Source organism: Centroberyx affinis, unplaced genomic scaffold (genome assembly GCF_046629955.1).
Source record: "Centroberyx affinis isolate AG114_WGS23_722 - 3 ecotype Tasmania unplaced genomic scaffold, CSIRO-AGI_Caff_v1 ptg005371l_1, whole genome shotgun sequence".
Lineage (NCBI taxonomy): Eukaryota > Metazoa > Chordata > Actinopteri > Beryciformes > Berycidae > Centroberyx > Centroberyx affinis.
Genome location: NW_027282685.1, coordinates 28,384 through 44,494, shown reverse-complemented (window position 1 = coordinate 44,494; position 16,111 = coordinate 28,384). Strand labels below are relative to the sequence as shown.

At 42.4% G+C, this 16,111-nt stretch overlaps 1 protein-coding gene across 1 annotated transcript in view; it reads right to left on the bottom strand.

Moving 5' to 3' along the window:
- sorcs2 (sortilin-related VPS10 domain containing receptor 2) overlaps positions 1-16,111 on the bottom strand; it is a gene marked incomplete at its 5' end in the record, with an annotated part of 59,857 nt that overhangs the window by 29,176 nt on the left and 14,570 nt on the right. The window contains 2 exons of the mRNA XM_071546646.1: positions 5,362-5,541; positions 13,495-13,584. Coding sequence (XP_071402747.1) covers positions 5,362-5,541; positions 13,495-13,584 — 270 coding nt within the window. The remainder of the gene's footprint in view (positions 1-5,361; positions 5,542-13,494; positions 13,585-16,111) is intronic.

The window sequence follows — 16,111 nt, the reverse complement described above, 5'->3', positions numbered from 1 at the left end:
AGAATGCCAAGGGCAAAAAAGGAGCCTCTTCGCGATTACACCCTTAGATAATTATGTTCGTTCCTAAATATAAAATTTCAGGCCTTAATGTGTGAGGATGATGCTGTAAATTAGTGCATGCTGCACTTTAGACTGTCTACCTCTAACGGGAGATAGAACCGGGCTGTTTGTTTTATTCTCCTTGGAGTATCAGATGGGTTGGGTTTATTAAGATAATTCAGATAATGCCTGGCAAGTTGTCAATTCCAATAAAGTATATTAGACTTTCAAATACAATAATTCCTGTGATTGTGTAAACTGTCTGGGACTCACTATATCCCTCCAGGCAATCCAAACCCATCTGGTCCCTAAGCAGGTTAAAACAATCTTATTATGTGGAAATACTATTTAAAGTGGTAGTTGTCAAGATCCTTGTTTTTTTTTGTCTCCATCTTTGGTGCTCAGCGCTCATTGCTGTGGTGTTTCTGCACTGCACTTCCCAGAGATCACCTGTCAATCAAACAGTGTGGGCGGAGCTTGGATTTTCGGTTGACGCAGTTTGAGTTTCTGTAGGTGGCGCTCTTTTCTTTGTCTGTTCAGCCATGGTGGCTATCACTGCTCATGCTAACTACCCAGTTCTTCTTCTATTTATTCCAAACAAACCGGAAACATAAAACACATTGCCTCCTGTGCTACAGTGTATTTTTCCCAGGAAGCTTACCAGACTCCAGGTGTTTAGAACAGCAAATGTAAAAGCTTTCATGAACTGCCTATAGGTTGAATCGTTATTGTGTTATATCAATTGGAGATACAGAGAGTAGCAAAACGCACATTTATTTATATGAAAAGATAATGGATTATTACTTAAACACAGGTCTGACTGGTCGAGTTTTTATAACTAGTCCAAGAATACAACTGCTGAAACTTGTGTGAACACTGACTTTATCTTCAACTAGCTAGAACTACAATATCAACCACAACATTAACAACAAGAGAACCTGCCTTCAACTGTCTGCAGTGGTTAAGCCCAGAATACCCATGCTGCAGTATCTTATGGAACTATGCATGCCACTTGGAGCCTGAAAGGAAACCACTGACACAGAAATAGGAGGACTCTAAAAGTTTAATTCGCTGAAATCAATACGGTCTCTATGGTTTTGCGGCTGCCGAGTTGCTAGCTACAGGCACCGAAGCTGAGACATAAAACAGCAAGACGATGATGAAGAGAGACCAGACAGTCATTTAGCCAGAACCAGCCAGCATGTCAGACATGTCTCAGTCTCCAGACTCCCTCAGCTCCTCTTGCTATCTATTATGTAGCACTGATGTTTATAGAGTGAAACAAGGTAGCTGTTTAAATCAAAGTACAAGGGAACTGCCTGTATTCATTTCTCTCCGGGCTTCCGCCTTCTCCCCTTCCCTTCGTCTGCGCTTCTTCTTCTTCTTCTTCTTCTTCTTCTTCTTCATCTCTCTACTTCTGCTCAGCTCTTCTATACCTCATCCCCTCTCTCGTTTGCCGACGTTCATCTCTCTTTCTCTTCATCTATTTCGCTCTCTCTTTCCGCCTCGAGTCTTTATCCGTCCCCCCATGTCGTTCGCCTCTCCACCTCCATCTATGTGATGAGAGTGCACCCCGGAGCGAGGGATGAGAGAGGGAGGAGGAAATGAGTTCTGCAGTCGTGGGCCTTCGCCTCCACGGTCCGCCGCCTCCTCTCCTTTTCCTCCCAACACCTCTTCCTCTCCTCTCCTCCCCCTCGTTCGGTGTCCCCTCCACCCATTCATCTAGAGACCTTGCCAAAACGCGCGGGTGACACAGGGATGAACGATGGCTCGACCGCAAGAACGTACAAGGTGGAAAAAAAAGACAAAAAAGTCAGGTCTAAAACGGGTGTTTTAAGATCAGGATCAGTCATCGCTGCACTTCAAAGACCTTGAACAGATGTCTTGATGACAAATGCGAGACTGCGTTCAATAAAACAAGACATTGAATGCTGAACACATTCATTCCATATCCATTTAGGAGGAGGGTGTTATATCTCTGCTCAACTTATCCAAGTCGAGCCAAATGTATTCATAAAGCGCCCTCAGCAAACACGATCATTACAAAGCGCTTGAGATAAAGAACACATTTTTGTGTTTTGGGACCGGAGCTTTTCATATGTGTGTGAGCGTATCTATATATTCTTTCGCACACACAGCCATCAATGTGTGTATATTTGCATATTCTCTGGGGAACAACATGATACTTGCAGCCTGTTTTATGTGAGTGCGTGTAGTTGGCTGGGTTGGTGGAAGGGGTCCCTTGACGAACTCTAGATGTGCGTACAATTTACACTTTAGACATTTAGCTAATACTCTTATGCAGAGCAGTGAGCATGTAGGGGTTCAGTGTTTTGCTCAAGGACACTCTAGCATAACTATGGAAGCCCATTCCTGATTTATATAACAAACAGTTGTTAAAGAAAGCAGAATCCATCTTGTCTGACAGCACCCACCCCCTGCACCTAGAGTTTCAGACCTTGCCTTCACTCAATAATATAAAAAACAAATCAGTTGTGCGTTTTTTCTCACAATTGTGACTTTGTATCTCAGAATTCTGACTTTACATCTCACAATTCTGACTTTTTTTGCGAAAGAAAAAAAAGTCAGAATTCTGTGGAGGGAATGGGCTTCCATACTACATCACACATTGCCTGTTGTGGGGTTTGAATCTGGGAACTTTGGTTACTGGAAGGTTTCTCGAACCAATAGAACACCCGCCAACCCTCTTAGACACATCTAGTGGGCATTGACCATTTGAGATTCCCTTCCCTTCCCTTCCCTTCCTTCATCCCTTTCAAGTCAAGTCAAGTAGAACTTTTTTTTTTTTCTTTTTGTCCCCAGAGGGGCAATTGGTTGTGCAGCAGTAAAAACAATAATAACACACAATATCACAATACACACACAATATCACACAATATCAAAAGAGAAGTAAAAACAGAAGTAAAAACATAGAGTACATAAGTACTCTATGTTTTAGTACTACTAAAATTAAAGCAATATTTACCAAGCTTGGGTGGGTGGTCAAGCTGATATTACTTTTTACTATTGGAGTTCAGCAGTGAAATGGCTGAGGGTATGAAAGAGTGTTTGTATCTGTTGGATTTGGCTAGTGGGTATTTGAAGTGGGAACCCGAAGGCAAGGTCTGAAACTCTAGGTGCAGGGGGTGGGTGCTGTCAGACAAGATGGATTCTGCTTTCTTTAACAACTGTTTGTTATATAAATCAGACAGACTTTTCTGTTGAGTACCTGTGATACTGCTACAGACCTTGATCACCTTAGTTACTGCATTTTTCTGTTTAAGATTGAGAGAAGCATACCAACAGATAAAAAAAAAATTCCTCTCTCAACCAGGTCCCCCTTTTTCATCCTGGCTTCCTTATCGTAACTGGAAGGTCTCTTTAGCCACTGGGCCATCTGGCCATCATGGAAAGGAGACACTTCAGTGACCACTGACCACTCACAACCAACTTTGTATTGGCTGAGAAACATTTTTTACTGTTGCGTCAACATGATACACCTCCGTTGCACTGCAGGAATTTCTGCAGGTTGATGAAATTCCTTCCTCTTCTTGCTGGAAGGAACACGTAGGTTGGCCTCAGCTTACAACCTACTCAAGAGCCACAGGCTTTTCTCGAAAAATCCTACGTTTCCGCCGAGATGCTACTACTTAACTACAGTTACATTGGCGATGACAAGCTGTGACTGAAATTAGTGGTGGCGCAGCACTGTGAAAGACAGCTACCTCTTGTTAGCGTGCCTTGTTTACAAAAGAAGGAAGAGGCGGATAGATATGAGTGCCTGTAAGCGTGAACACTCAGATTCAAAGCATGTACGTGGTTAACATGCCGAGGTTAGTATTCAACAAAGTGAGTTGAAAAATGCAGCTCAGAGCAGAAACTAGAGCTTCCATGAATGGATGCAATTAGCCACAAGGCTAAGCACACACACACACCCCACCACCACTACTGTCATCATCACCACCCCATGCATAAACACCCAACACCCTCAAAGTCAGTCAAAAACAAAAATGCTTGACTCTTTTTTAGTCCCAATAATCTGTTTTATGATATTAGTTGGTTCAGTTTGGAAATATTCTGGCTCAATTCCCTCCGTCAAATCTCTTCCTGTAGACAATACAATGGTAAGTTCCACATCAAGGGGAAATAATCAAATATGCTGATAAAACTTATGTACTGTAAGTCACTCTGGTGCTATATCATTATCAATATCAGCAATGATCATTATCAAAATTCATTTGACAAATATTAGGAGAAAATCCTACACTGTGACTTTTCAAAATTAGTTAGTAGTACTGTAGGGTCAATTCAATAAACCAACAATAAATAAAGTCCCTGCATTTAATATAATTTACCACCTAAACATCGAAAGCCGCTAATATGCACAAAATTTATGGGGAAAACGATGAGCAATGACTGATGACTGACATGGTATTATTATTTGGTCAATGTGATCAATTATTTGACATAATTCACCAAACTATCAGCTTATAGGGAACAACTGATCTCTGCACATAATAAAGCGAAACACTACAGATCCTAGATCAGAACCTACATCAAATGTGGACTCATGTGGCAACTCCCACACCTCGCCATACCCGACTGACCATGATCTTCAAAGACTTGACCTGGGGCCTCATTTATAGAAAGGTCTTAGGATCATATTTAATCTTACCTGGTGGTGTATGCAGAAAAACAAAACAAAGTAATTTATGAAATCTCAGTTTCATGTGAAACGGTAATTTCTCTGTCAGGTTTATATGTGGCAGACGAACATTACCTGCTGGTTATATAGCGAGGTATTGCAGGGCTGTGAACCCCCACAGTGGGCTTTAATTCATATGAAGTAAATGGCCTAAAATATTAATGATGTTGCTATCAATCTTCAAAATTAGTTTAATGTTAAAGGTTTAGGGTTGAATTTTAAGTCTTCATAACTTCATATCAAGGTGCCAAACTGAGGCATGAGGAAGATTCATTATGAACACCAAGGTGTTTTACATTAAAGACAGGATAAAATATCTTATAAACACTCTGCTATGATAAATTTGTATTCAACAATGGCTGTACTGGCTTTATTTACAGGACAATGAGTGTTGGGCTGCAAAGCATGTTGATGACTATTCAAATTGAAGTTCATTTGCAATTTATACAGTATAATGCAGGTGCATAAGACACAGGGACACTACTTTAAACAAGCATACGCAGTCTATATATCAGGCGTAAGCATCGTGAAAAATGAACTTCTGATCCTGCTGAAAATTCAATCCAAGTACATTTTTAAAAATGAGGCCTAAGGTATCGGCGTTCCCCCCATCTCACCTCCAGGATGTCGATGAGAACATTCTCCTCCGGCTGCTTGGTGCTGCGAACGTTTTCCAGGACGATGGAGTAGTAGATGCCCTGGGGGTCCGACTGGTACAGGTTGTATGTATCCGACTGGTACCACTCCTGGAGGGCTAGGAAGACCTGGTTCTCATCTGTGCTCACTATCTGAACGTCCTGGAGGCAGAGAGAGGGAGGGATGAAGGGATGGGAGAGGGGGGAAGGGAGGTTGAAAAAGGTACAGTCAATATTTTTGGAAACAGCGGTGATTGAATTGGACGGGGATATATAGAAAAAGGGGGAGAAGGGGAGAGAATAGAAGACAAGAGAAGAGAAGATAAGAGAAGACAAGAGAAGGGAAGGGAAATTGGCAGAAAAGGGGATGAAATGTGAACATGTGAGGCAAAACAAGAGAAGAGAAGATTACAGAAGATAAGAGATGGACAGAAGAGAACAAAAGAAAAGTGGAAGAGAAGAGATGAGAAGTTGAGAAATAGGAGCATAAAAGAGAAAATAAAAAGTCGATGGTAAAGCAAATGAAAAGTAAATGAAAAGCAGAGCAGAAAGTGAACAAAAGTGCACAGACAAAAAGAAGATGAAACAACAGAAAAGGAGACAAGAAAGGAAAAGAGAAAATGAGACCGTAAAGGAGAGGAGAGGATAGATAAAGCAGTAAAAGCAGTGAAGTTTGATTCACAGAAGCTTGACAGTAACGATCTCACGCCAAACCAAAGAACATAATCCGATAAATACAGAGCTACAGAAACACAGAAACAAACTGGGACAGATAAAGGAACGCTTTACCCCTCCAAAACTGTTTCTGGCAGCTCAGAAAACTTGTTAGGTGTACTTGTCAGAGCTTGTGAGCCTCTGATGCAAATGGCTTCATCAGTCATGAAAGACTGTAACGATGGCGCAAGGCTTGAGTCAGCACTTTCTCTGTGACTGTTAGTGATTACATTAACATAACATTTGAAGATAAAGCCATCAGAGCGCGGGGGGAAGTGCCCAAGAAGGTGTGTCTCTAATCATTGATGCTCTGGAAAAAAAGCCCTACACTTCAATTACCCTTGGATTTATGGCTGAGGTTTAGAGCAATAACAGTATTGAAAGCTGTACAGTGATCTTCATATTCATAAATGTACTCTTTTTCAATCACTCTGCATGGTGTGTGCATATTGCTAGGATGACTATTATACCAAGGAAACACTCTTTACGATTAAAGTTGTGCAACTGCACATTCATTTTGCTCTATTGACTGACGACTTTCGATTAATTGATTAACCAACCAAAAACCAACCATCCAACCCACCAACCAACCAACTCACCAACCAACCAACCAACAAACCCACCAACCAACCAACCCACCAACCAACCCATCAACCATCAAATCCATACAAAGTACATACCAACCAACCAACCACCAACCTATCATCCATTGAATCCAACCAACCTACATACCAACCAACCAACCAACCAACCCATCAACCATTGAATTCAACCAAACTAGATACCAACCAATCAACCCATCAACCATCGAATCGAGCCAACATACATACCAACCAACCAACCAACCAATCCATCAACCATCCAACCAACCACCCTACATACTGACCAACCAACCAACCAACCAATCCATCAACCATCCAACCAACCAACGACTGTTTGTCGTTTCTTGTCGCACTTTGTCAAAGCTTTGAGCCAGTTGTGACACTCCTCAGTAGTAAAGTAGATACCAGTCAGGCAGCCACAATAGGGAGGCTGGAGTACATTGTGTTTAGCCAAGCTTGTTAGGCCAATTTCTGCCCTAACCTCTTTAATTAGTGTAAATGTCAGTGTGTTCGTGCTCATTCCTGTGCCTGCCTGCGTTCTCATCTACGCTATTATGAGCAGTGCTGGGCTTGTTACTCATTACTCATTATTTCAAAACTAATATTACTTTAGTTATGGGAGCAGAAATTCATTGCACTACTCATAACTTTTCCATTACACCCCCCAAAACTGTTGTTGGTATCCTCTCTTACATTCAAGCATCACGTTAAATCAGTTCCCTCTCCTGTGAATGATCCAGGAAATCAAGCAGCATTGATGTCTGATATTCTGGTCACCCTTCCACTGGATAAAATCAAAGTATTGGCAATACTTCCATCGAGAGGAAGTCAACTTTTCTGCCACATCTCATGTAATCTAGCTTGATGTGAGAGGATGACAACTAATTATGCTGAAAATGAATCAGCAGATGGTGGTGGGATGCAGTTTTTGGATAGTTCAACTTCAGTCTGATATTTGGAGGGAGTGACAACAAAAGTAGCAAATTATTGTTGTTTGATTGGTAACTGTAATATGATGAGATTGAAATAGTGATTTCTTATAATACTCTCTAAGAAATGTTATGACTTTATACACTCCCCCCTCATGAGAGTATCTTGTTTGAATTCAGGTGAGAATGTTCCTCATTTACTTTTTCCTACATCTCCCTTTCCATTTTCTTTTACATTCTCTCCTCTCCTCTCTGATCTTTATATTCATGAATGCACTGTTTTAATCACTCTGCACGCTGTGTGCACATTGCTAGGATGACTCTTACAAAGAGGAACCACTCCTAACTCTTACGGAAGAAAGTTGTGCAACTGCACTTTAAATTAGTTCCGACACAACTTGTAGTGATTGCTTGATTTCTAAGGAACACTGTGACAATCAGCTTTGAATCAAGCAATGAATCAAGCAATCAGCCAACCAAACAACCTGCCAACAACCAACCAACCACTCGATCAAATTGACTGGTAACTATAATATCATCATGAAATTGAAATAATAATTTGTTACACTACATTGACAATGAGTGAGGAAATGCACACTCCCGAGACAGTGTCTTGTTTGAATTCAGGTGAGAACATTCCTCCCTACATCTCCCTTTCCATCTACTTTCCCATTCTCTCCCCTTCCTTCCCTCTCCTCCACTAAGACATCCTGCTCCAGCCTGAGTTTATGGATGACAGCTCGGCTCAGGCAGCGGTTTGGAGCTCGAGGAGGAGCCGGCACTGAGAAACTGACAAACTTCAACTCCAACCGCCTTTTTACATTCGAGTCAGCCATCCACCCACCAGTGTGGCGCTCTGTGGCTAAAACATAATCCTACCCTGGCTATGTCAAGGATGAGGAAGTCAGATATGCAGGCATAAATATTAATATGTATACATGCACATAGATGCATACACAAAAAACTAAAAGGCATAAATGCGCGCAAACACCAATATGTGCACACGTGCGTACAGCCAGCACACTTTAATGCATATGCTCACACATGCTGTATGTTCACATACACGCACGCTATAATGTGCTTAAACTTCCTGTATGACCATGTCTTTGACTGTGAAGTGGTTGCTGCTAAGCCTGCTGTCTGCAGCGTAACCCTACAGATCAAACACCGTGGGCAAACAGCATGTTTTTAGCGTTACGCTACCGAGTGTACAATACATTAAACCTGCAGGATAACAGGATTATGGTGATAGGCGGTTGAATAGCCTTTATATGTGCACTTGGTGAGCAAACGTGCGCAAACATGAACTCAACTCAAAGGATTTGGTTAAAAAGAAACAGGGGGATGAGGTAATTCCAGTTGTTTTTATGAGCTGCCTACATGTAAAACATTAATTTAGCACCTTTTGAATGTCTGACTAGAGCAAAGACAGTTTGTCAAACTGGTATTGGTAATGAAAATACATTTCCAGAGGGCATTAGCATTGTCACGGTCACCAAAATTTCAACTTTGATAACTTTGTGAAAGATTGAATTCAATATAGAATTTTATAAACATTCAATACTACACCAAATATGTTCTGTAAGCGTGAAGTCCATTTTACTGTCATTTTTAGATAGTAATAGTAAAGTCAAAATTCCGGTATCGTGACAACTCTAGGGTGCATTTGTTTGTGTTCTCTATGGCCCACTGCTGAACTCATGGCATTTGAACTGGGCTTTTATATTTCAGCACAGCTCAAGGAGCATAAAGGAGCATGATGAGGTAAGAGAGAGACAAATTGTTATGGGAAAGCCCAGCGCATGGCGTGACAAATGCAAGATTACAAGAAAGGCCACTCGCTTGGTTTCAAGTGAATCTTCCTCAAGAAAGCAGGCTGAAACCCGAGAGGAAATAGCAGGAAATCTCTACCAACATCCCTCTTATTCGTGCTGCATCGCTAACTGCCCCCTGGAAGGAATACCCTCCATCCATCACTGTCAGGGGCAGCGGGGCCACAGTCGCCCCACAGACAAGGGCCTCTCATGGGAGGAAAATATCAGAGATCCTGGGCCCTGGATGCTGCATGGTCCACTGGATGAAAGGACCAAGCAACCTATACTCAACTCTTTCAAACTTCTCTTGACCCAGACTCAGTCTGTGTTAATAACACTGGAGAGGCTAAGACAGAAGGAAATTGAGAGATGGTCAAGTGTAAAGCCCAATTTACACTTGAACGGAAACCGAGACGCTCCATGCACATCCCCAAAAATGCAACTACACTATGCAGGGCGAAAACAAACCACAAAGATAAGTGAGAATAAGCCGTGTGATTAGTCAGCTGCAATGTATGTACACTAGCAAAAACTCACACTCAGGTCTGAAACCCCGAGACAAGCATAAAACTAGCAGAAACAAGAGACAAGAGCTGAGACAGAAAAAATGAGGGTGAGGCTGAATCAAAGGAATCAAGGAGCGTAAAGTGAAGAGATGACACAGATGTTACTGTTTTCGCATTAAGGAAAGCACATGTATTACTTTCCAATACATTGTGCTTCTTTGTCCATGTTGCTTGATATAAATGTGTTGAAATGTGACATAAGATGTTCTGTTACTTAAGCATACAGTAAGGTTTTTAGGAGATTGGACATTGAGCAACTTACTAGTTAAGTGATGCGGAAAAACATGGACGCCAAGGCTCCATGCAGTGTTACCATGAAGCCCTCTACCACTCAACATGTAGGCCTATGCTAAAGTGTTAGCATCGAGCCTGTAGTGTATGCTAATGTGTGAACATAGAGCCTATCACTCAACATAGTATATGCTAAAGTGTTAGCATGGAGCCTACTATTGCTCAACATAGTGTACATGCTAAAGTATTGGAGTCTACTCTCACTCAACATAGTGTACGCTAAAGTGTTAGCATGGAGCCTATTATCACTCAACATAGTGTATGCTCAACCTAGTTTATGCTAAGCGTGAAGAACCGTAACAAATGATCTATCGAGAACACACTGATGATTTTGGTGTATTCTCATCACTTAACTGCTAAATGACCAGTGTTTTCTGTGTGTGTGAATGTGTGTGTGTGTGTGTGTGTGTGTGTGTAATTAAATGTGTTCTGAGTCATCTTGCTTGAGCAAATAAGGGTCAAAAAGACAGAAAGGCGATTACATGCTGGGTGATAGACAGCAAGAGCGAGGATGGAGGAAGAGCAAAAGGGGACAATTATTACCTGTGATTTCACAGCCCAGCAAGCTGTGTGTGTGTGTGTGTGTGTGTGTGTGTGTGTGGTGGTTAATCCATAACTCGGGTCAGGTCTCGCAGGACAGAGGCAAACTGCTTTCTCTGATGGCCTCTGCATTTTTCATCCTCCAGCCTTTCAATTATTCACAGTGGAAAAACATGGGGCTTGAAAAACTCCCTCCCTCTCGCTTCCCCCCCCCACACACACACACACACCTTCTCCTCCTCTCCTCCCCTCTATCTCTCTCTCTTTCACTCTATCCCCCTTTTCTTCTCTAGTTCTTTCCCATTCCCCCCTTTCCTTCTTCCGTCTACGTCGCTCGACCTAAAAGCTTCACAACGTGTGACCTATCTGCTCACCCAACTAAGAGGACACATGTAGAGAGAGAGAGAGAGCAAGCAACTAGGGCATACTTTAACTAAACACACACACACACACACACACACGCAGGCACACACACATACTGATTTCTCCACCGTCTTCCTGCCACAGCTAATCAAATTGATCCCTATCCTTTCTCCTCGTTGGAAGGAGAGCATTTGTGTGTGCGCGCGTGTGTGTGTGTGCATGTGCAATTCAATCCGTCCGTAAAGATCACTGAGGGGCTGAGGTAGTCAAGCAATTCAAGCACAAGACCTCTCTAAGTGGTAGAATAAGAGTAATTCTATACATTTCCTAGAGAGCAAGAGTGTGTGTGTGTTTGTGTGTGTGCGTGTGTATGCGTCTCCCCAAAACACACTTTTCACAGTCTTCTCTTCTCGGACAGAGCGTCAATGGCAGTGATTGTCTTAAAGGGTTTTTTTTTTCGGTATAGAGCTGAAAAATACATGAGACGTCTCCCTCGGCTCCAAGTTCAATCAATGCAGTTCAATAGCACTCAAAGCGGTGTCACGCTAAAACGGCCCCCTGTGCCGCCGACTCTGACAGCCGCGGTTCCTGTCTTGTCTTGTATTGAAGAGGAGCACATTTATTGTCTGCGCCTATGTGACTCTTCCCCGGCAATGACAGGGGATGCGACCGGATCGATGCTTAGTGGTGAATATTTTATGTAGACGCTATCAGATATCAGGCCGGTTACCGGTACCGGAGAATTTCCCCAGCACTAAAATCCGATACCAAAGGGTAAGAGAAGCGGGCTCGCGACCGGAAAGTAGAAATTTAAAAATGTTTGTAATTGCCTATGGTCTTACTGTGTAACACTATTGGCTGATTATGACTTCCTCTCCTGCCCCTGTTAATATGATAATTGTATGGGTCTGGGGAGGTTAGCTATATAAGTCTCTGGGTCATCGGCATACCAGATTTGACTCTGATGAAGACGCTGCCCGCGTCGAAACGTTCGTTGTGTTTTGCACCTAATGAACGATCATTATTATGCTCCAGAATCCCTGGGTCAGGTTTACTTTCTTCACCCTATACTATAATATTACTATAAGATTGAGTACGAGTATGAGTAGAAGACTGTGGTTGTACTCGGCAGCTCAGGTGTGAATTAGGACTGGCCAATATATTGATATTATATCGATATCGTGATATGAGACAAGATATCGCCTTAGATTTTGGATATCGTAATATCGTGATACGGCATAAGTGTTGTCTTTTCCTGGTTTTAAAGGCTGCATTACAGTAAAGTGATGTCATTTTCTGAACTTACCAGACTGTTCTAACTGTTCTATCATTTGCCTTTACCCACTTAGTCATTATATCCACATTACTGATGATTATTTATCAAAAATCTCACTGTCGCAATATCGATATCGAGGTATTTGGTCAAAAATATAATGATATTTGATTTTGTCCATATCGCCCAGCCCTAGTGTGAATGTGTGGAACTGTGTAAATGTGAAGCAGGGCCAACTGGAAAAGAGCCTGGAACTCATTGGTAAAGGTTAAAAAATGTGAGAAATCAAAGCAAAGGATGGTGCATCTGGAGAGTTCTGGAGAGTATTTCTAAATCAATTCTGTGCGGTAACCCGTAACTAGTGTTTTAAGAACTTTATTTTGACATGCCGTATGTTTCTAGACTATGGAGAACTTAGGTTTAAACTTCCCTTCAATACGTCCACACTATACCTCTGCCTACAATACAGGTAATTCTTGAAACATGGCGTCAAAAATAAGCAGCTGTTTCATTCTTATGTTTTCTTATGTCTGTGTGTATAGCATTTGACCAATATGGGTTTTTTGAATGTTGATACTGATATACTGGCAAAACTCTGCATGTATTTATGTATGTTTGACCCAGAATTTTATGCTCGCCAGGGTGCAAAAGCCTCTGAAACAGCATTTAGACCATCATGGGACACTAAAACTCTCCATTGAAACCCAGACATTCTTTTAGGGTTAGCAGCTCTTCAGGATCAGAGAGGAACCTCCATCATAATGATTGACTGGCCAATATCCGACTTTCATGAAAAAGCCAGTATGGGCCCGGTATATTGGTCTAACCCTACAGTGTGTATCTTTATGTCTTGTTGGTCTTGTCTTTTCATATTTTGGAAATCAAGAGCAAAAAAGAAGTCGATTTTGTTCAGTGAACGCAACGTTTCGAATCAATACTGCACATCGGCAAATACTTAAAGTTTAATACGCTGCATTTGGGATCAGCGGTGGAAAAGAAGTGTTATTTTTCGGTGTGGTTTACCTTCGGCAAGGCGTACTTGGGGAACCTCATCTGGACGAACTCATTGCGTCGATAGGACACGTAGTGCTTGGTGCGATTCCCTGTGGTGACCTGGAAAATGGAGAAAACACACACAGAGTGTCAGTATAACAATCATTTTCCCTCCAATTTCCTCTTGTTTCAGACCATGGAGTAGAATGTTTTATTTGATGTCCAAACTTTGTCTTTCAGTGCTAGGAAACTCGTACACTATCAAAAAGTAAGGATGGGAGGCTTTGTATGAGTCATTTTATTCCAAATTGGGCTTGTAAGGGTCCCCTCCTTACTTTTTGACGGTGTGTGGGTTTCCTGGCACTTAATATGTCAGAAACACACAATTATGCTTCAAAAAAATGCTGGGTTCATTGCAAAGGCTCCAACAAAGACAGAGAGAGAGAAAGACATAGAGGGAGAGGATATAAGAACAGACGATAGACTGAGCGAGCAAAGACAAGGGGGAGCAAAGGAAAGAGAAGAAAAAGGGAAGTCTGCAAGTTCCATTAAGCCAAATTTATTAAGACATTTTAAGACCTTGTTAATGCCAGTTAGAGTGAAATATAAGCCCAATTTGGCAAGTGAAGTAAGCATGAAAATCTAACGTAGACCCATCGGAAAAAACAGCGCGCCAAGAAACCGCAACATTTCTTAAGACGTCTAATGCTGAATGTAAGAATGAAATGTCTTACTCAACGGCCTTCAAGGGGAGCGAATCTACTCTATGTTCCCAGGGTCCTGTGTTCCCAGGGTCCTATGTTCCCCAGATTTATATGGCACATAATGGGAACATGACAAAGGGTCCTACGTTCCCAGGGTCCTATGTTTAACCCTAACCCTCAGATAAAAACCCCCTCTGTTCTGTAAAACAGTTGTGGTCAGAGCTCTAGGTAAACATCTACACACAATGAACCTAACTCTAACCCTAACCCTATGTAACCATAATAAGCGAATACAGAGCTGGGGAACATCTTTTTCAGGTTCCCATTATGTGCTATATAGAGCTGGGGAACATAGGACCCTAGTAACATAGGACCCTGGGAGAGCATGTAGAACTGGGGAACATAGGACCCTGGGAACATAGGACCCTTTGTCATGTTCCCATTATGTGCCATATAAATCTGGGGAACATAGGACCCTGGGAACACAGGACCTTGGGAACATAGGACCCTGGTAACATAGGACCATGGGAACATAGGACCCTGGGAGAGCACATATGTAGAACTGGGGAACATAGGATCCTTTGTCATGTTCCCATTATGTGCCATATAAATCTGGAGAAACATAGGACCCTGGGAACATAGGAATGACTCCCCTTCGGGACCCTTTAAGGCCTTGAGTTCGGATAACACCACTTCAAGGTTTTCTCAGGCAGTCGAACAGAGAGAGAGAGAGACAGCATTCGTTCCAGCGGTACAATCAAGACAAAAACGAGTCTAGCCAACATCTACCGACTGCCCAGCCCACTGCCGGTGAGGTCGAGGTGCACGGTTCACCATCTGCTGTCGGTGACTCATAGCAAGCTGAAAGGTAAACGCAACAAAAAAATATATAAAATACCCCTCCCCCGCGCTACACAGACCTTGGCATTCGCCTCACAACCGGTACTTGCGGGTAAAAAAAAAAAAAGGCTGAATCACGTCGGCCCCCACGCTGAGAAAGCTCAGCCGATCAGAAAACTCGCGAGGCGCTGAACCAGAATACCCAAACAGCTGAGGTTACGTTTTAGCGAAGGTGGGAAAAAAAAAAAACAAGCCTGAGCGACTGACAGTGATTTAAACAGGAGTCGAATGTGGCATATCCCAAGTGATGGGCTCAATTGCTGGCAAACCACTTTATGAAACACACTACCTGTCACCGTTTCCCTTTCTTGTAAGCTGAGTCGTGCTGAAACTCTTAGAAGTGCTGTTTTTTCTCGCTTTCAACATCCGAATACGTATGAAAGCTTCGTATTCGGCGCTTCTATTTTCGGCTTAGCGGGAACGGCGTTGCTTTTTTTTTTTTCCCCTCTTCCTTTTCTGTCTTGCTCTCATCGTTCCACATATCCAACCCTCTATCACCCGCGGTTCAGATTGAGCCGTGATTACAGCGATCTCTCGTGATTGAACGGGGCAGACTAGCACAACTTTTTCTTTCTGTTTTTTTTTTTTCTTTATGCTGAACAGTGATGAAAAAGTGATGAAACAATGAAAAGCATTTTTCAGATGCGGGTCCCTGAAGGAAGTGCTATCGACTGTGTTTTCAAAAAGGAATAGCTTTCCAAAGAATAGTTGGAGCGGTGGGATGAGATGGAGTGTGTGTGTGTGTGTGTGTGTGTGTGTGTGTGCGCGCGCAGTGTGTGTGTGGGTGCCAACGCTAACACTGCTTTCTTACTGTAGCTCTGACTCTGCATATTTCAATACCGCCTTAACATCCGATAAGCACCCCAAGGGCCTGGCTCTACCACTGGCGAGAACAGATGCCATACTGTGTGTGTGTGTGTGTGTGTGTGTGTGTGTGTGTGTGTGTGTGTGTGTGTGTGTTGATATTCCTGGGCTGGCTTATTTCTATCACTGCTGTGTAGGTGCTACATTGACCATTTTTTTGTGTGTATGGGAAATTATTT